At 34.7% G+C, this 22,545-nt stretch overlaps 1 protein-coding gene and 1 long non-coding RNA gene across 3 annotated transcripts in view; both read right to left on the bottom strand.

Moving 5' to 3' along the window:
* Positions 1–22,545, bottom strand: part of LRP12 (LDL receptor related protein 12) — a 79,374-nt gene that overhangs the window by 16,034 nt on the left and 40,795 nt on the right. For both annotated transcript variants that reach the window (XM_003125531.5, NM_001315806.1), the window contains 1 exon segment: positions 7,605–7,740. In XM_003125531.5, coding sequence (XP_003125579.1) covers positions 7,605–7,740 — 136 coding nt within the window.
* On the bottom strand, positions 11,500–16,187 carry LOC146403752 (uncharacterized). Its single transcript, XR_014843523.1, has 2 exons — positions 14,636–16,187; positions 11,500–13,717 (listed from the first exon to the last, which is right to left on the bottom strand). It is a non-coding gene; the product is annotated as an uncharacterized LOC146403752 (long non-coding RNA).

Genomic DNA, 22,545 nt, shown 5'->3' with positions numbered 1-22,545 from the left:
CTCTGACAACCTCAACCCCATCCATGACACACCCAACTGGAAAGACTTGAGTTCTAGTTACTCCATTCTGCTCAGACTGGGGGACAGAAAGGAAATACACACATCCCGCCCAGTGTAGTTCCCTTCTCTCAAAGGTTGAATTTCCTTGATTCAATAAGTATCCCAGCTTTTGATTACTCTCAGTGTCTTTAAGTAGTTTTTTTTTTTTTTTTAATTTATCTAATGTTGCTAACTGTCATTTATGAGACAGCTAGCTGGAATCAAACTATGGAATTCCTTAATATACCTAAAAAAACCCTAAAATATAGTTGACAATAATATTATGTTAGTTTCAAATATACTACACAGTGATTTGACATTTATATACATGATGAAATGACCACCACAATAAGTCCAATAACTATGTACCCTCATACAAAACTGTAAGAACATCAATGATCATCCTCATGTTGTGTATCACATCCTCACGATGTACGTATTTTTTAACTGGAAGTTTGTACCTCTTGATCCTCTTCACCCATTTCATCCAACCGTTCCCCTCCTTCCTTTCTGGCAACTACCCATTTGTTTTTTGGATCTATGAATCTGTATTGGTTTTGTTTTATTCTTTCTGTTCTTAAGATTTTGCATATAAATTTGCAAAGTATTTGTCTTTAACATTTCACTAAGCATAAAATTCTCTAGATCCATCCATGTTTTCACAAATGGCAAGATTTCATTTTTATGGCTGAGCAATATTCCACTGTATATGTATACGTGTGTGTGTGTGTGTGTGTGTGTGTGTGTGTGTGTGTGTGTATCAAGCACATCTTCTTTACCCATTTATCTAACAATTTACTTTCTCATACCATATACAGAAATACACTAAAATAAATGGATTAAAGACTTGAACCTAAGACCTGAAACCAAAAAACTCCTAGAAGAAAACACAGGCCGTAACTACTTTGACATCTGTCTTAGCAATGATTTTTTGGCTCTGTCTCCTCAGACAAGGGAAACAAAAGCAAAAATAAACAAATGGGACCAAATCAAATGAAAAAGTTTTGCACAGCAAAGGAAACTATGAACAAAACAAAAAGGAAGCATGCTAAATGGGAGATGATATTTGCAAACAATACATCCAATAAGGGACACAGTATCCGAAACATACAAAGAACTCCTACAACTCAACAACAAAAACCAAACAATCTAATTTAAAAAGTAGGCAGAGGGGAGTTGCCATTGTGGCTCAGTGGTTAGCAAATCCGACTAGCATCCATGAGGACTCAGGTTCAATCCCTGCCCTCCTTCAGTGGGTTAAGGATCTAGCGTTGCCATAAGCTGTGGTGTAGGTGCAGCTTGGATCCCACGTAGCTGTGGCTCTGGCGTAGGCTGGTGGCTACAGCTCCAACTAGACCTCTAGCCTGGGAATCTCCATGTGCCAAGGGGGCAGCCCTAAAAAGACAAAAAGACAAAAAACAAACAACAACAACAAAAAGCAGGCAGAGGACCTGAATAGCCATTTTCCTAAAGACATAGAGATGGCCAACAGACACATGAAAGGATGCTCAATATTACTAATCATCAGGGAAATGTACATCAAAACCACAAGATAGCACCTCACACATGTCAGAATGGCTTCCAAAAACTTAACAACAAAACAAAACAAAACAAACAAATTCTGGTGAAGACAGAGAGAAGAGGGAACACTTGCGTACTGCTGGTGGAAATGTAAATTGGTGTAGCCACTATGGGAAAGAGTATGGAGGTTTCTCAAAAAATTAAAAAGAGCACTACAATATGATCTAGCAATTTCACTTCTAAGTATTTACCCAAAGAAAACAAAAACACTAATGGGAAAAAGATAGGTGGAACCCAGTTTTCATAGCAGCATTATTTACAATAGCCAAGATATGGATGCCACCTAGTGTCCCTGAATATAATTTTAATCAACTAAAATGTTTAAGATTCATGAAATCAGGGAACTGGTACAAACAAAAGAAATAATCTCTCTTCATATATATACTATGGGGGATTTGGTTTGGTTTACCAATTTATTTTGGGGGGGGGCCACACCTGTGGCATGCAGAAGTTCTTGGGCCGGCGACTGAACCCAAGCCACAGCAGTAACAACACCAAATCCTTAACTACTAGGCCACTAGGGAACTCCTATAATAGTTTCTTTAACAAAGACATGGTTTACCAACCTGTGCCCTGTGCCTCTTCAGAGTACAGATGATTTAGGGTAGAGATGTTCAATCTCTTCATGCTTTTTGGTTTAATCAGCTTTTCCCAAACTTTTATTAAGTCAGTTTTGATAATTTAAATTTTCTTAGAAGTTATAATTTTATCTTGAAAGTAAAATTTATTATTGCAAGGCTTTATATAGTACCTTCATATGACTGTTTAAACTTTCATATCTGTGGTCTTTAAATTTGCTTGAATTCTCTATGTAGACAAGTATAGTTTTGGCAAATAAGGAGAGTTTCATCTCTATTTTTTATACCACTAATCTCTATTTGTTGGAGTACTGCATTGACTGAGGGTTAAAGTACAAGGAGTGAAAGCATGTATCCTTGGCTCAGTCCTTAGTGCTAAAATTAACTCCAATGATAGTCCAATACTAAGTTTGATTAAAAAATTTTTAACACAAATATTTTATCAGGTTAAGGAAATTTCTTCTTTATTCATTTGGTAAAACTTGCCTGTAAAACTATCTGATTATAGAATCTCATTTAGATTATTGGTTTAATTACTTTAATGGCAATTGCATTAATTAGTTTTCTAATTCTTGAATCAATTTTGGTAACACATTTCAGAAAATGATTCATTTCATCTAACTGTATAAAAGTATTATCAATATAAACCATGATATTCCTTTATGACTTATAAAATCTCTATTATATTTATAGTTGTTGATAATTTTTTGTGGTTGTTTTATTTGTACCTTTCATCTTTTTTTCACACTCTTGCCTTGAGATTTGTTTTTGTTTACCTCCCCCAGTCTTTTAGAAAACCAATTTTTTTTAATCTTATTTTTTTCAATTTATTTTCTGATTTTAACTTCATTTTTTTCTAATAAAGACTTACTCTGTAGTTTTCTTCTAAAACTCTTGAGAAAATGCTGAGTTTATATATTTTTTCCATCATACTAACTTTTAAATCAGTGCATTAAAGCTGTCCATTTTTCTCTAAGTACTCTTCCAATGTGTTACAACTATTTTAATATGTAATACTTTCATTATGGCAATTTAAAAAATATTTTGAGGAGTTCCCGTCATGGCGCAGTGGTTAACGAATCCGACTAGGAACCATGAGGTTGCGGGTTTGGTCCCTGCCCTTGCTCAGTGGGTTAAGGATCCGGCATTGCCGTGAGCTGTGGTGTAGGATGCAGACATGGATCGGATCCTGCGTTGCTGTGGCTCTGGCGTAGGCTGGGGGCTACAGCTCCGATGAGACCCCTAGCCTGGGAACCTCTATATGCTGCGGGAGCAGCCCAAAGAAATAGCAAAAAGACAAAATAAATAAATAAATAAAAATAAAAAATATTTTGAGTTCTATCACGGTTTTCATCTTTATTGCAGGAGTTATTTAGGAGTATGTTTCCCAGTATATGTGTTTTTTTTAAATTGTTGGTTTCTAATTTAATTGTGTTATGGTCACAACACAATCTGAATGATGCAATCAATGTCTAGAAATATATTCAGAATTCCTTCGTGATTTATTACCTATCAGTTTTTAAATAAATGTTACATATGTCTTTGAAATGTATGTGAAACAGGTGTAAACACTCTACACACATACTATACATGTGTCTTCAGGATTAAGCTTGTTCATTTTATAAAATCTATTTTTATAGATTTTACTATTTCTTACTATTTTTTTCCTGTTCAATGTAATAAATTCAGATGAAAAATATGTTTATAAACTTCCACTATAATTGTGAACTTGTGAAACTTTCTGGGTAATTCTTCACATTTTGCTTTGCTTGTCTTTTCAGGCTGTGTTATTAGGTACACAGCATTTAACCATGACTGCATCTTCCTAGTGGATCATTCCATCTGTTGTTAATGTTTTGAGTCTTAAGGTCAATTACGATTGACGTTAACTAACTGTCCTATGCCAGTTCTTCAAAAGCTTATCTTTTCCTATCCCCATGTTTGAGACTTTGTGTTAAGTGCTGTTTTAGATATGTTCTTATAAGCCCATTAGAGGGGGATCATAACAACCAACCAACAAACCTGACTGGATAATCTATCTTCTAAAGGTTGAGTGAGTTTTCCTACTGAATAGCCTTTCTAGCTGGTGGGGAGGAGATGGAGAGAGTTCTCATTTGCTTTCTCTACTGTATTCTTCTGTATTAATAGGTTTTGCCTTTGTTTTTGTTTTTGTTTTTAAGTTTCTTTTCTTCTGCTTTGTTCTAATAAAGTTCAAGTAAGAGTATTCAGTATTTCTATTCTCATTTGCAACTTTTTTTTATCCATCTGTAGCTGAAATTTAACATTTCCTTCACTTTTGAATATAAACAAATCATGATTTAGTATTTACAGTACCTCTCACACTGGCACTATAGAAATCACAGACAATTTCATATTATATTTCAATTTTAATAGATATCTAGGATAACTATACTCAAAACCACTTTAAAATTAGTTATCTTAAAAAGCACAGCTTGCTAATGAGTTAATAAATAAGCACATATGTATTATATTTTTGTAAAAATATCTGATAATTTTATTTCAAAAATAATTTGTTCCCTTTATAACACTATGTATTTTGTTTTATAAATTTAAAAACATTCTGGGAAAGGATCTATATAGGTTTCGCCAAACTACCAAAGTGTTCATGGCATAAAAACAATTGAGAAAAAAGCCCCAGTGTAACAATGTGTATAGTGTCTGTGGTAAACTTGTATTCAAACTTGATTTTGTGGGCTGTTTTGGTTAGCATTAATTTTTTTCATACATTCTAGAAGTTTGCGTTGTAAGATTTGTAGAAGATTTTTGGTTCTGTTTTGTTTTCTTTTCTTAATTTTCTCTCCCCCTATATTCTCCTAACTTTCTATCCTCCTACTTTTCCAAGCTCTCAGCCCCATGACAATTCAAGCAGTGGTTAGCATAAGTTTGTTTTGTTTTTTTTTTTTTTTAAGCCTTTCTTGAGCAAAATCCAAGTCCTTGGCTTCAAGCAGAGAATCAGAATCCAATTCTCCATCTCCTATGGATAAAATGATTTTTGTGGATTTTGGCAGCTTTCAAGGAGAGGATAAAAATGCTTTTATATCACCATCTTTAACTAGTTTCATAAGGAGAGGTCTAAGTACTGCTTGTTTAAATCTGTATTAGTTTTCCTCCTTTATCTAAATTTTAATTATTTTAAACTATGAATGTTGATTTTCTTTTTATCAAAAAGCCTTGAAACATCTGTCTAGTGTAGATAATCATATATATTTTCTTTGACTTGTTAATATGGTAAATTAATTTAATATTTCCTAAACTGACTCATTTGTATGTCTAAATAAGTTGCACTTAATCATGGTATAAGCTTTTCTTGAACAATTTATTTAAGATTTTATACCAAGTGAAACTTGACTTTTTTGATGTATTAGGTTCATGTGTCATCTTATTAAAGTTTGGTATTACCATGATAATGAATTCAATAAGAACTAGGAGAATTACCAAAATTACTTTCTAATTTTAAGAGGCTGGCTGTGTAAACCTGGATTTGTTAACTCCATCCAGAATTTAGGAAATCTTTCCTTAGATGTGGGACTCACCTCTAATTCTGTTCTGTATTTCAGTACTGTGCTTGATTTTTAGTGTACCTTTGTGAAACTGCAAGGATCCAACACATAATCAGAACCAGATGGCAGTATTACATGTAGCTGTGCTGGCAAGCATTGCCAAGTTTTATATAACTGAGCTGGTGGGCTCCAAGCTTAATGAGGGGTTGAATTTTAGGTTAAAAGAAAAAAAAAATCCTCAAAAAATTCTACTTTTAAATTTTACAAAAACATTTGGAATCCCTTTGGAAAAATGTTACTTTGTAAATACACTTGTACTTAGTCATATTATAAGTAACAGAAAATAGGCATATTGTTCAGATTCCGACATTGGTACTGCTGCAGAAGGATAACCTTCAGTCCATCAGGCAAGGGAACCACATTTCTCACAGAGGAGTGTTACAGCTTCTATGTAAGCTCAGCTCTAGTTTCCAGGAGATGGGGCCTGGGGCAGAGAGGAACCAAAGGAAAACAAACCATATGTCCCTGTTTTATGGATTCCACAGGAAAAAAGGGGATAGACCACACCTGTGTTTTTTGAGAGATCAGTTCTCTCATTAGTTAACGAATCTAAAAGAGGAAGATAGATTAAAATGAAAGCTAAATTTACAATCTCATTTTTTAAAAATGTACAATGAAGGGATTTGTGTCTAGGATCTGTGAAGTCTCTTCTATATGTATCTAAAGTTCCATGATTCTTACCTATAAAAGTGCAATTAATGAAAGAATGTCAAAGATGCCTTTGTGCTGTCTCTGTGACAGGAATGGCATTCTTAATTGTGTTATATATATATATTTATTTAGGTACATTATTTTTTTTTTCCTTCCTTTCAGGCAATTTTTTTCTCTAATAGTCTTGACATAATTTCCTTAAGCAAACAGTATCTAGTTCGACTGAATATTTCCTCCTTACAATCTTATTCCCAGTTTTTCTCTATAATTCTAAATGTCTAAAATAATCTTAATCTTCCTTAGTTATATCATGCTTATTCTTAGAATCTTAAACTTATGGTTATTCCCCCAGGAATATGTTTCACTTTGTATTCTTAACAAATTGTCTGTTTCATTGTTATGAAGAAAGAGATTTTTTTAGACACAGTATTTATCCATTATCAGATTATTTCAAGTTTTATACACACATACATATATACAGACATAGCCTACAATCATCTTTTAACTCATTGAGGTAGAAGATTCTACTTACAAAACCAAGATTGTGGGCTAGATCTCTAAGTGGATTAGTAAGCTCTATTCATTTGTCTCATGGCCAAAGATTACACTTTTTTTTTGGTCCTTTTTTTAAGGCCACATATGCAGCATATGAAGGTTCCCAGGCTAGGGGTCGAATGGGAGCTGTAGCTGCTGGCTGGCCTATGCCACAGCCACAGCAATGCCAGGTCCAAGCCACGTCTGTGACCTACACAATAGCTCATGGCAATGCCAGATCCTTAACCGACTGAGCGAGGCCAGGGATCGAATCTGTGTCCTCATGGATGCTAGCCAGATTTGTTTCCACTGAGCCACAATGGGAATTCCAAAAATTACACTTTTGATCCTAATAAGCTATTTTGCAAATATGTACCTTTTATAAGAGTGGCCTAGAAGAATAGCTCAGTGCAAATTCATTACCACCATGAGAAAATATTCCAAACACATATTCTAATAGAAGGGGAAGAATGGGCCATTATTCCTACCTTCAAGATGGTACTGATAAATATAACTTAGCACATATTCTGAAAATCATCTTTTTATATTACTGCATGTTGGAGTGATGGTACTTGGAAAATGAATTTATATTTTGTAAAAAAAATATATATATAAGAATGTAGGAAGGTGTCAGAGTTACCTTATAGTAATGATTTCCCCTGGGTTTGCCCGTATGAACCAGCTACAGTTGATTTTGGCAGGATATTCAGAAGGCCAGCCTGGGCTCGTAATTATACCACTCGGTGCTCGAATTTGTTCTGGAGTTTCTCCACAAGCTGGAAGACAACAGTCAAAGTGATCTTAGCTAATTATCATGTTTTAAGACAAAGTATTAAGTAAATCAGTATTTATTTAAAAAAACCACTTTAAACATCGAATCATATACAATAAAATATGGTATTACCAACCTTAAAAGCTTTCATTATTCTAATGAGATTATTTTGTTTTCTTCCCTTTTAGTCAAAGTATCTCAATTTTAACTAAGTACAATGTTTTAGGGAGGCATGGATGTTTCCAAATTGGATCTCTGAATAACAATTTAAGAGTTAAGATTGCTAGCTTTAGCTATGGAGATCAAATGATCCATACATCCACCTATCTTTTTTCAAAACTCACCTTTCAAATTTATTTTCTTTACTATAAACTACGTAAAGTTAAACTTTACTGAACTACTTTTTGTACACTTTAAATCAAAGAATATCATATAAACAGTCTTCTGAACAAAAAAAAATTAAAGCACATATAAACATAACAGTAAGATGCTGGGTTAAGAAGTTAGTGGATGATTAGAAAAAGACGGCAAAACAATACTTCAAAATTACTCTAAAGAAATTATTTAATTTATTCCATGAATACTTCCAAACTTTATCACAGGGTAATAGATGATTCCTAAGTTATTTTAAAAATAAAGGCCTGAAATAGTCAGTGATTCAAGTATCATTATGTGATATATAGATATCTAAATATTATAAAAGGAAAGGAGTAAATTCAAACCACTATTAAGTTTCCCTGTATTATTCTCCTTTTATTATATCTTGAACTCACATCTTAATACAGTTAACATTGTACCAATCCAGAATTCAGCTGATAATCTGACAAGTTATTTTCCCTCACTTTATAAAAGAGTCACTGGCTATTTTTTAAAAAATGTGATGAATGCTTAAACCTTCAGTAAAACATAAAATCTTGGAACCTCTTATCTGATATAATTTTGACAGACTGGATTATCTGATTTTTAAAGTCAGAGCAGGTCAGAAGGAGCAAATTAAAAGTGGGGAGAGCAGCTTCCAAAATGACCCCCCCCTTTTTTTTTTTTTTGGTAACAGAGGATATAGTCTGTTCAATGTACGTTAAGTACGCTAGGAAGTATACTACATAATTTTATGAAGTTTTTATTCATGATGACCAAAATAAAGCAAGCTATATTGCTCAAAGAGTCTATCCTTATTTCTACAGAATTACCCATTCCCTGAAGAAAAGGTACTTGAGGTTTTAAAGCTCTGCAGGTCCATGCCTAAAGTGTATCTAGCCTGGAATTAGGGATACTGCCAAAGGTATCTTGTTTTTAGTCACTTTTTGAACAGAGAGGTTCATAGCATAAAATACAAGGATATAACATACCAAGAGCCTAGCTTACATCTTACTGCCCACATACAGTCAAAGCTTCCAATTTTCTCTTGGTTAAATTTCATTAAGAGTAAAATTTCCCTTACAAAAAAGTTTAATACTTGAGAAAAAGACTAAATTTATCCAAATGTGATTCTACTTGGGGCTTATTAACAGTGAAATGCCAGAGTTTTGCTTCCAACCTTGCTCTAATGAGTTACATCACAATAACTAATGAACAATCCCCTAAATCATCTATAAGACCATTTTTCTTTCTTCACTATCCCTTACTAAACCATAGCAGCATACTGAAGGAATTCTTAAGCTCATGAAGATACAAACATACAAATAAACTGGAAAAAACTATCATTGCCTCTCCTCCAGAATGTAGAAGATTGTTCATTTTCATTAAAAGATTTGTTTACTTTTGGAGTTCCCATTGTGGCTCAGTTGTCAACAAACCCGACTAGGAACCATGAGGTTGCAGGTTTGATCCCAGGCCTTGCTCAGTGGGTTAAGGGGCCTGAGTTGCTGTGGCTGTGGTGTAGGCCAGTGGCTACAGCTCCGATTCGACTCTTAGCCTGGGAGCCTCCATATGCCATGAGTGAGACCCTAAAAAGCAAAAAAAAAAAAGATTTGTTTAAAGAAAATGATATAATTTTGTTAAATTGTGTTTAACTTACAATTATAATACTGTAATGGCATATAAGTACTCAAATACTTATTAGATGATCAAACAGCAGTAGGACACAACCGAAAACTAGTTGAGAATAATTTATGACAAAGTAGACAATTCCTAACCTTTAAATAAAGGAGAGAATAATTATAAGGAAAAACTAGAAAGAATTTTATTAGATTTTTTATTGGGTAACTAGTTGGGAATAATTTACGACAAAGCAGACAATTCTTAACCTTTAAATAAAGGAGAGAATAATTATAAGGAAAAACTAGAAAGAATTTTATTAGATTTTTTATTGGGTTTTGCTTAAAATTTTTTTTCCCCAAATACCTAAGAAACCCATAGGTGGTGCTCTTACACCAAAAACTAAAGAAATTATGATCTGGTATGGTTGCTCAAATACTGTTGTGAATATTTTATTTTCACACAATAGCCAAAGGATAAGACAAATCACTTGTAAATAAGAATGGTTATTTAAGATTCAGTATTTTACATTTTTAATTCACCAAGTACTTTTGTTTTGGCCACGCCCACGACTTGCACAAGTTCCCAGGCCAGAGATCAAACCTGCAACACAGCAGCAACAGAGCTGTGGCAGTGACAACACTGGATTTTTTAACCTATTTGGCCACCAGGGAACTCACCATACTTTTATAACATTATTTTTAAAAACTTTCTCTTTAAAAAAAGTTTTCTCTCTTTTTTGGCTGCCCCGCGGCACATGGATGTCCTGAGCCAGAGACTGAATCCAAGCTGCAGCTGAGACCTAAGCTGCAGCAAGGCAAGGCAAGATCCTTAAACCACTGTGTGGGGCCAGGGATCAAACACACGCCTCCACAGTGACCCAGCTGCTGCAGTGGCATTCTCAACCCACCGTGCCACAGTGGGAACTCCTATCTATAACATTATTTTAAAATATTGACCCTCTTCAATCAAAAACAAAATTAGGAGTTCCTATTGTGGCATGGTGCATTAAGAACCTGACTAATATCCATGAGGATGAGGACTTGATCTCTGGCCTTGCTCGGTGGGTTAAGGATCCAGCACTGCTGCAAGCTGTGGTGCAGGTCGCCGATGTGGCTTGGATCTGGCATTGCTGTGACTGTGGCATAGGCTGGCAGCTGTAGCTCCAGTTCAGCCCCTAGCCTGGGAATTTCCATTTGCCACAGGTAAGGTCCTAAAAGAAAAAAAAAAAACAAAAAACCGAAAAACAAAAATCACTTCCCTTTAAGTGGTTATGAATAAATATTTACTTTTGCACATTTGCAACATGACTGAGAGAACATTTTGTTTCAGATCCAGCCAATGGCTTTTTATCAACACATCTTTTATACATATAATACATTGGGCATGTAGATTAATATAATCTAGCACAACCATAACTTATTTCCTTCTATATATGAGAAAGAATAAATTCAAATATACAAAGAGTATGATAAATATTATAAACCATTAAAAAATTTCCCTCCCTTTTGAGTTTAGAGTTTGCCTCTATATACTGGTCAGTGAGGAATCAGAAGATCTAGATGCCGTTGTTCTATCTGCCACTATTGGCTAGCATAAACTACCGTAGTATAAACTACCAGAACTTTTTAGGTCTTGATCTCCTCATACATTAAAATAAGGAGCTGCTATCTGAATATCTCTCAGGTCTATTTCAGCCCTAAAACATGCCCCTCTTCACTATCATATTCTCATTATACTTCTAATACTTTAAGATGCATTGATGATTTCTGTCTTATTATTTTCATTTTCTCTTTGACGCAGAGATCACACTTCCAATTCTTACCTTAACTCCCCAGCAAAAAAAAAAAAAAAAAAACTGTTCTAGCAAACAAAGGCCATTACTGACCTCATCACCAGATCAAATGTGCCCTCATTCCTCGTGGTACTTATCTCTTTAGAACACCTGACAGTGATTTTTTTTTTCCTTGATACTATACTTCCTTGATTTTGCTGACATCACCCTTTTCCAGTTCTCCTATCTCAGGCTGTTCCTCTTAGTTATCTAGCTTAGAGCTTTCTTCCTCAGTCAGCTCCTGATATGCTGGTGTTCCTGGTTCATTCCCAAGCCTTCTGCTCTTCTCACTCTACATTTCCACTATGATCTACAGTTTATGGTTTAAAATCTCTAACCCAGAGATACTGCATTATCCAATGCCCATTGGACATTCCAACCTCAAATTCAACATTATCAGAACTGTGTGTTTTCCAAATCCTTCTCTTAATCCTACCTATATTTGAATCTTGATTGTCTTAGGCATCACAATTGGCTAAAGGAATAGTCATTGCATCTAATTCAAATAAAAAGAAAACTTAAGAATATCACATGGAATCTGAAAGTTTTTTAAGCCTAAAAAATAAAGCTCACAGCAACTAAAATTAGAAATCCCCAAATCAGAAACTGAAGCTGCCTGTACCACCTTTAAAGGAATCAAGGCCTGCTGTATCCCCTACACATCTGCCTCATTCTTCCAACTGGCTTTCTGAGTCGTCTATTTTTTCTCTATTTCAGTGTATTATGATTTTCCACTTCCAACTCATCATAACATTTCAGCTTAAGCACCTACCATCAACTGCAACTCCATTTTTCTTACTTTATTATATTTATACCATTATTCATATTATATTATACCCTTTTACACAAAAGATTTGAGGTGACTTATTATTGCAGCCAATTTGATAACACTTCAGCCTCCGCTTCCTCACTTGTAAATGGGGATTACAACACTATCTACCACACAGAATGCTGCAAGAATTAAGTATAATTATTTTGGTAAAGGATTTGGCAAACTGCTTGGATTACAAGTTGTTAACAAATAACATTTCATGGTATGCCAAATCAGATTGGTGGTCAGTAAGGCCTAGGATGCTATACTGAGATGATTACTAAGGCTATGTTCAGGCTAAATGGGAAGAGGGCAGTGATTGTTCATTCAATATGTGCTGGGTACCATCATGCTCTAGAAAGAATGGGAAATTATGCTACAATAAACTAGTTATCTGACATGGGCTGGGGTACATACAAAACACTTCTTTATGGAATGAATTTCTTTTTGTTTTAAACAAAATTTTTATATGGTTTTGCTAGTTTGAACCTCATCTTTCTAGATTTTGACTATATTTCAATTTGGGATGTACCAAACCAGATCTTCTTTTGCCTCCATTTATTCTACCCATACCTTCTCTATTGTTTACACATAACTATTTTGCCTGGTTATTTCTTCAGGAGACTTAGTTTATTGTAATTGACAAATAGAGGAATCCTGTCAGTACAGTGTAAAGTTGTGAAAGATTTTATTCCCAGTAGGTTAATGATTTGAAGTAACCATGAGAAAAACCCTATGGAAGTGCCTCTCTTTAATGAAAGAGGTGGTTCTGGTTTAAATAACTACTTGACTATTCTCTCTATTAAGCTATCTTGGGAGGTTGCAAGTATAGACGGAGATGTAAATACATTACCCCACTAACAAATAAAACAAAACACCTTAATTGATGAAGGGTATCTCTGAATTATCTTTTAGTTTTGATTAAACTGGTCTTCATTAGAAGCAAATGTCTTCAAGGAGGAAGTATGAACCCTAGAGCAAATGGCTATAAAAATCCTATATGGGTCTAGGTGTAAATGTCAGGGGAAATTTGACTGTGCTGGCATTTGGATTGATATTTAATTTGTTAGGGCTATACTTACAAAATTACCTACTTGAAAGCAATCTGTACCCACACTTCCTTTCTCATAAGCCCTATTAGAATAGTATTCAGGAGTTCCCGTCATGGTGCAGTGGTTAACGAATCCGACTAGGAACCATGAGGTTGCGGGTTCGATCCCTGCCCTTGCTCAGTGGGTTAAGGATCCGGCGTTGCTGTGAGCTGTGGTGTAGGTTGCAGATGCGGCTGGGATCCTGCGTTGCTGTGGCTCTGGCCTGGGCCAGTGGCTATAGCTCCGACTGGACCCCTAGCCTGAGAACCTCCATATGCCATGGGAGCGGCCCAAGAAATAGCAAAAAGACAAAAAAAAAAAAAAAAAAAAAATAGTATTTATTTTCGCAGAATGTGAGATTTTCCAGGAACCCATACATGGCATTATGGCTGAAATGACTATATTTTAGTTTTTGTTCACTTTGCTTCCTTAATATGTCTCTTAATAACCAGTATCATCTTTTTGTTCTCAGAACACAAATGTCTACAAAAAACATATCTATTTAATGGACTCTAGTCAGTATCTTTAGATATAAACAAATATTCATGTATTTTGGATGATGATAATATATATCTCTACTTTTGATAAATTTCACCTAACTCCAAAAACAGAAACTCAGAAATTAAAAGGGTTCCAAATGTTCATCCAAAAGGTAGCAATTTTCAACTTGGATAGCATCTTCTTCATAGGAGAATGCAGTGATTACGTTAACTGATTAGCTCTCCCCTCCCCAACAGCGTATTTAATTTGTAGTAGATCTAGTGTACAGGACATTTTAAACGAAATATAATAGAAAATGGCATTATTATAATGCAAGTAGTTAAACTGCACTAAAAGGCTAAACTAAATACATAGGTTTTAATTTATCATATATGTTCTCAAGAAAAGGAGAATTAACAGAAGAATAAATAGAGAGAAATTCTCCAATGGAGTTCTTAATAAGATTTTGATAATTCCTGGGTTTAAAAAACAAAGATCTGGAGTTTCTGTCGTGGCTCAGTGGTTAACGAATCTGACTAGGAACCATGAGGTTGTGGGTTCGATTCCTGGCCTCGCTCAGTGGGTTATAGATCCGGTGTTGCTGTGAGTTGTGGTGTAGGTCGCAGACATGGCTCAGATCCCATGTTGCTGTGGCTATGGTGCAGGCCAGCAGCTATAGCTCTGATTAGACCCCTAGCCTGGGAACCTCCATATGCCGCGGGTGTAACCTTGGAAGAGACAAAAAAACAAAAAAACAAAACAAAATTAAAAAAAGCTCTCATGGAATAGTTTAGAAAACAAGGCAAAAGACTGAGAAACACTCAATCTGTCATGTTTATTCTGATATTCATTTAATAATTCCACAGAAAAGCAAAGAACTATGGTTTTAAAACTAATAGAAATTGGCACATAGTACACCAACTATACTTTAATAAAAAAATCTTCTATGATTTAAAAAAACTAGATTAGTACATCATAACTATTATCTTTAAACAATCATTTAAAAATTATAAAGTATTCAAACAATCTCTATTTTAAAGGACACATGCGAGAGGATGACTCCAAAGTAATATAAAATAAACTGCCCTTCAATCTGAGATCTCATGGTTTTTAAAATCTAAAAAAAAAAAGAAGCATGCAAGGCAATTTAAGTTAGAGCTGAACTACTTGTAAAAAAAACCTACAATTTCCTCTTCCACAGATGAAGAATCAGGTTTCTTTTCAAAACTGACAAGGGTTTTTTTAGCACTTTATGATTAAAAGTGACATGAAATCTTTGTGCCTCTGCTTTTAATAAATCATAGAACTTAAATGCAAGTAAAAATCAGCTGTGTTTACTGATCACCTAAGTATATAAGATACATACGAAAAGCACAAAAGAAAAACATGAAGAAAGTTAATGCTCTCATGGAAATTGTAGTTTTGTAAAAATGAGTTATGAGAACACATAAGACAATAAAGTCCTAAATGATATAGTGCATATTAAACAATGTATCAAAGGGCAAGATATTATTAAAGAGAAGCAAAGGCCCACCTTTGGGTCTGCATTATGTAAGCCAAGTTTACCTGACTATTAATACTGTATTTCTTTCATTGAACAGAAGAGAGAGAGAAAAAAAAAAAAAAAAGAGCTGGAGTAATAAAAGAGCACAATCCAAATTAGAAGAATTTAATGACTCAATTCTGCAGATACTAGTCAAGCCAAAAAGAAAACTTTGCTATACTGTAGACTGTGGGAAGGGAAATTGGTGAGGCAAAGAGATCAGCTAAATACCAGATACAGAAGCTCCTCTACTTGTAAAATTTCACTTTATTAAAGTTTCAGTATTGAACAAAAACACTCTCACCCTGTCCACAAGCAAAGGAGAGCATTTATAGCCAATGGTGGGACTATCATTTAGCCATTTAATTTTTCAGAGCTTAGAGTGTTTTATCATGGCTGTTGAATACAAAAGCAATTCCACATCTTGAAATTACAAATAAAAAGGGTTTGATGGAGTTCCCATCGTGGCTCAGTGGAAACGAATCTGACTAGCATCCATGAGGACCCATCTTCGATCCCTAGCCTCACCCAATGGGTTAAGCATTCAGTGTTGCTGTGAGCTGTGGTGTAGGTTGCAGAGGTGGCTCAGATCTGATGTTGCTGTGGCTGTGGTGAAGGCCAGCGGCTATAGCTCCAATTCAACCCCTAGCCTGGGAATCTCCATATGCCACAGGTACAGCCCTAAAAAGACCAAAAAAAAAAAAAAAAAAAAAAAGGCTTGATATCAGTGTAAATAAATGAACTTATAAGTCATCAAAATGCAAACTTGACTAGTATCCATGAGGACATGGGTTCGATCCCTGGCCTTGCTCAGTGGGTTAGAGATTGGGCACTGCCATGAGCAGTAGTGTAGGTTGCAGACATGGCTCGGATCCCAAGATGCTACAGCTGTGGAGTAGGCTGGCAGCTACAGCTCTGACTGGACCCCTGGCCTGGGAACTTCCATATGCTGGGTGTGGTCCTTTAAAAACAAAAAAAAGACAAAAGTCATCAAAATGGAAGTTAGTAAGCAAATGGTGACTGGCCACGTGGAATGAGAGCAAGAATGATTCTGAGGGTAATAAGTGAATCATACAATACATGGAAATGGGCCTATGCAAGCAATAAAGGGCACTGAGAAGTGGAAGCATTCGAACTTACAGTTGGATGATAAGCATGGAAACCAGGTACTTACTGGCTCACTGTTAATTTAGAAGCAGGATACCAGTTTGAAAACTTATGGCTATGTACAGTACATAGTGCTGAAGGAGAGATTCTTGTTTTAGGTCAGATGCTTATGGTTCACAAGTTCAAGGCCTGTAAATATCCTCAAAGTGAGAAGTGTGTGGTCAGGTTTATGGATCCCATGGCTGATGATAATGTTACTACCTCTCAAGAACTTCCTTTTCTCATGTCTTTTTGCATTTAATTCTTACTATTATTATGAGGGGAAAAAATGGAGACACAGGAAAATTAAGTAATTTCCTTACGGTCACAAAAAGTAGTAAGTGTCACAAGTGCGACTGCAAGCCAGGTAATAGGCTTCAGAGATGCACTCTTAACCAGCAAGACACACTACTGCCCACTAGGGAGCTCCCTATGACACCTGGAATAATTATCAGGGGGTGGGGGAAGAAGCTGCCTTAGTAGAAATTCAATAAAGATAAAGCTGGTTCATTTTGGAAAAAATATGTCTTGGTCCTATATTCACATAGACAAGAGAAGGTATAGAATCTACAACACAGAAAAAAAGGGTATACTTAGATTTAAAACTTCTGAAAACTGATTTCTGTTTGCTACAAATTTACGTAGGGAGTGCAGGCTGGATGAAACTGCTTTTTAGTCTCTTTGGAATTAAAAAAACTTATAAGCAGGATTCTATAAGTTCCTCTAAATAATAAAACATACATATATACATTATTTATAGGTAAGGTGGTTAGGGAATAGGGCAGAATAGAATTAATGTTAGCTGAGGGCAATATTTCAAAGGAAAGAGAAAGGGAAAGCAGAGAAAGCTGGGTGACTAATGAGAAGTGGTGTTCTTAAAGATGCTTAATATTGGACAGTCAGAGTTTAGAAAGCAAACATGTTGGGTATGAAGTCTACAAGTCACTGAGAACATAGGGCAAATACCAAGCTGAGTGTCAGAATCTGCAAGATGAATGATACTGAAGTTCAAGAGCAGCCTTTGGCAGCCCATCCCCTATGACACAGCTAAGTCCTGCAAATTAACAGGGAACACAACAAGCTCATTGCCAGGAAGAAACTACTTCAGTTTGAAAGTCCTCTGCTTGCAACTTGACTGGGTTTGCTGCTCACACACAGCATCATGATTTCTTTGATCCTTTGTTGTCCATAATCCTTTAATGCCTGTGCTCTGTCATAATGGAAATGTAGAACAGTCAACCCACTGAGGAGGGACTGTGCTGAAAGGAGACAGAGGTAGGGCATGAGTAGTATTCCCTCAGAATTGCTCCAAATTTCATTCTAATTTTTTTCAAGGAGTCAGCAAATTGAACTTCTTCCTTTAGGGAAATTGTTACTAGCAGTCTAACAGCAATATTTACTAGTTTAAGACAAGAAAACTTTTAATTATTGTTTGAAAGGTAAGAATCAGTACAAGCAGAAAACTTTATATTAATCTATCACTCACACTCAGGAGACTCTCTAATTACTCTCAGACTTATTACCAGAAATCACACATTTCTATAGCAAGCAGGGACTCATATCCAGCTGCTTTTAATTAAATGAATATTCCTCTGCATTAGCACAGATACTTAAGAATGAATGCAACAATATATTTATTCCCATTTATTCTTGGTAATTTTTTTTTTTTAAGGATCAGAATATCCACTTGGCCATTAGGTCTAATCAAAGTAGGTAATTCCTTGGTTTTTTAAGGTCACTAATGTCCAGAACAAACAAAATAATAATACGGGGCTACATGGCAGTAAAATAAAATACAGAAACAAGCCAAAAGAGACACAAAATACAGAAAAAGATAGAAACAGGAAAAATAGAAAAAACATACAGTTTTTCTAGTTCTAACAAGTCACCGCACAATATGAATAAAACGAGGAGAGCACTCTTAAAGGAGCCATCTAACTAGCTTTACCCTAACATTTCTAAGGGCAAGAATAATTTTGAGTTTTGCTAGCAAAGCATAAGATAAAATGAATACAGAAGACTCAACCTTTTACATCTTTTTTAAAAAGGGCATAAAAGGGTAATTTTTTTCTGAAAGGGCATGAAAACGATTGATATGCTACTCACAATTTCTAAATTTAAGCATTCCAGAGAATAAAATGTGAAGCAAGCTATTCCTTCTATTTCCTGAATGGGAAAAACTATTAATTTTGAAGTTTACTGTGATTGTTGCTGGACACATAGCAGAGGTAAGGCAGAAATGAGCACCTGAGCAAAGATAAATTGGTCCTGGAGTTCACAAATTTCTAAGCCATTTCTATTAGCATTGCCATAGTTTTTAGCATATTCACATTTTCTTCTGAGAACGTTCCAGTCTTGGTGTCTCTTGTCAAGGATGATACCCAGAAATAAACCTAATACTCAGTCTGTTTAAGGGAGGAGTGAAGAACCATGATGGATTTTGTTCTGGATATTGTATTTCTATTACCTCAGCTTAAGATCAAATCACCCCTAACTTGTATCAGGCTGTGAGTCACCTTGAAAACTGAAGTCCAGTATGTTCACCTGCTAAATGACTGGCTTTTGCACAGGAGTTGCACAGTACATCCCCTTCAAATCCATGCCTTAGCAAAAGTACAAGTAATTAACATGATATCACACTGAAGAATCATTCTCTAAGTAGGTTAAAAAAACAAACGAATGGTTATTCTCAAAGTTAGAGTAGAAGAGAAAATGTTAAATGGTTGAATGCAACTTGATTTTACCTTCATTGGATCTGGCCCACTCACTTGAGCATCACCTTCAGTTCTAACATCTAAGCGTCACACACTTATACTACATTACAACCTGTTCTGTCCACAGTCCTGGTATATTTAAAGTTCTACTGCTGATTTTACTTATTTATTATAATAATATATAATTATAAGATTTAATAACCTTGCTAAAATATATAATTGTTCAATATGTATTTAAGAATTTATGCAATGTTATGATCATGTAAATGCTTCACATAAAATACATTATATAATAAAATGTTATAAGTAAGATTTAATTATGTTGCATGTAATATTACGTATAAAGGTGTAATAGATAAAGATTGTAATACTACCACTACCTTCTTTTCTAAAACTTACAAGGAGTGTTCTTCCCCAAAAGCTTTAGTGTCTCATAAATAAATTCTCTGTAGGCAATGCTTTTAAAAATTAAGTTTCCTAAACTAATGTATTTTTTTTTTTAATTTAGTCTCTGTCTTGTAATCTCCACTCACTTCCTTCATTTGAAGGACAGTTTCTTAGGTTCACACTAAGTTCTATTTTTATATTCTGAAATCCTAAAAAGCCTAAAATATATAAGCTTTCTTTTTTTCCCTCCACTTGAAACATGGATAAAAGACACTGTATTGGTGAAAAGAATTGGTGAAATTCTTTTTTCATAAGTTTAGAAAGAGGTCCAGGTATTTAATTAAATAACTGAAAATAACATTAAAATAACAAGAAAGGTACAAAGGACTACTTGCAGCTGCTAACAATTGTAAACTACTATCAAATAATTATAGTTTAAGCTTCATTTCCTTTCATAATTTTTTATTTGGAAGATCTGAAAATTCTAGGATAATGAAAGTATTATCAGACAGAAGGTTCTTCCAGGAAAACTTCAAAGTACATAGTATTTAAGCCTAAAATTGTGGTTAAAACAAAAGTAATTTTACTAGTGCTGTATACTTTTGTAAAATGTTGCTGAATAATTTATAAGCAAATTATTGCAATTTAGAAAATAGTATCTCCCACTTTTTAGAAAATAATATCTCCTCCTTTAAGAGGCCACAGCTAAATTATTAGCTTTAACAAGAAAAGCAGTATGCTAGGTTTTGAGAACCAGAGTAGAAATTATTAGATTTAAAAAACACAGAAATAAGAAAAAGTCATTGATTATTTTGATGGAATGAAAATTCTGACAGAATAAAGAAAGAAAAATGCCTAATAACTGCTATTTTCTATACTCTGCTAATAAGATAACATGAACAAGGATTAAAAAAGAAACTTTCCAATTATTCTCTCAGCTCTCAGAAATGTCAGCCTTGCCTGACAAAAGATTTGAAGTCAAATGTAACGCAGACTCAAGATCAAGCTAACCTCCGATAAAGCTTTCAGCTACAGATACTGTAAGGCAGGAACATTTAGAAGCTGTATCATTGGTGAACTGGGAATAATGTGTTAAACCTCAAATATAAAAACTTTCTAGTTGAGAAGCACATGCCCCAACATCTGTTCCTATTAGCAACCAGAAAATCTTTTTCAAATTTCAGGGTAGTTTTTGTCTAACTATAAAAGAAAGCTCATTCTTTTACTCTTTGCAATGTCACAACTGCAGGCCATGAATCAAAAAGAGAAGTAAACTGTTACAGTTCTAACAGTTTAGGGAAAATAAAAGGTTGTGACTTTAAGGAGAACATAATAAGAAAAAAGTTAACAGGAAAAAACATGGTTATACTCAGTGTAACAGCTCTTGTACCTTGCAGATAGCTGTGTAAATTGGTACAATCCTTTTTGAAAGCAATCTGTCCAAAGGTTTCTAGAGTCATTAAATTATTTATGACATTTTTATTTTTATTTTTGCTTTTTAGGGCTATGACCATCACATATGGAGGTTCCCAGGCCAGGGGTCGAATTGGAGCTATAGCTGCTGGCCTACATCACAGCCACAGCATGGTAGGATCCAAGCTGCATCTGTGACCTACCCCACAGCTCACAGCAACTCTGGATCCCCGACCCACTGAACGAGGCCAGGGATCAAACCTGCACCCTCATGGATATTAGTCGGATTTGTTTCTGCTGCACCACAACAGGAACTCCTATTTATGACTTCTGATACAGTAATTCCAATTCTAGAAATCCATGCTAAAGAAATAATCTTAGAAATTAAAAAAAGGGGTAGATAGGGAGTTCCCGTTGTGGCTCAGTGGTTAACAAATCCGACTAGGAACCATGAGGTTGTGGGTTCAATCCCTGGCCTTGCTCAGTGGGTTAAGGATCCGACATTGCCATAAGCTATGGTGTAGGTCTTAGACATGGCTCGGATCTGGTGTTGCTGTGGCTGTGATGCAGGCCGGTGGCTACAGCTCTGATTAGACCCCTAACCTGGGAACTCCATATGCTATGCGAGTGGCCCTAGAAAAGGCAAAAAGACAAAAAAAAAAAAAAAAAAAAAAAAAAAACGGGGTAGATATTAATATGTCCATTGCAACATGATCCAGACCAGGGTGAATCCACTGGAAAAAGTCCATTGTTATGTTTAAAACATTACAATATAGCCACAGGATGGAATTTTTATACAGGTATTAAAATAACAATTATAAAAATATATGTTCTATAAAATGTTAAATAGAAAAGGCAGGAGATAAAATTAGTTATAATTTAAATGCATGTACAATAATTAAGGCTCAGAAGAAATACAAATGAAATAAATTATCACACTATTATTAATCACATTAAGAATTCAGTAGTGAGCGATTTTCTTCATCTTTTTGCTCTTTTTCCATTTTTCTAAATGTTTAATGAAACTTGTATAATGTACAAACAGAATTTGTGAAAACAAGCAAAAAACTGATTTGAAAGTAATTAAGAATAATAAGGGCATAACTGAATTATTTCTAGAATTTTTTTTTAATTGAAGTACAGTTCATTTACAATGTCGTACTAGTTTTAGCTGCACAGCAAAGTGATTCAGTTATACGTGTGTATACATATTTTTTAATGTACTTTTTTAGATTATTTTCTACTATAGGTTATTACATCTAGAATTTTCTCATTCAAATAAATATAGATTATAGAGAGAAATTCCATTTAAAGTAGATACATTTTAAAAATCAAATATATTTGTTTCATGTATACCAAGGAATGTTATAGATCTGATCTAAAAAATATTTCACTCTATGTAGCAGATGAGCA

This window comes from Sus scrofa, chromosome 4 (genome assembly GCF_054392235.1).
Source record: "Sus scrofa isolate SSC_HxYL_T2T_F1_AM1 chromosome 4, Sscrofa_HxYL_maternal_Yorkshire_Landrace_v2.0, whole genome shotgun sequence".
NCBI lineage: Eukaryota > Metazoa > Chordata > Mammalia > Artiodactyla > Suidae > Sus > Sus scrofa.
Note: the sequence above shows the minus strand (reverse complement) of the source record. Positions and strands in the feature narration are given on the sequence as shown.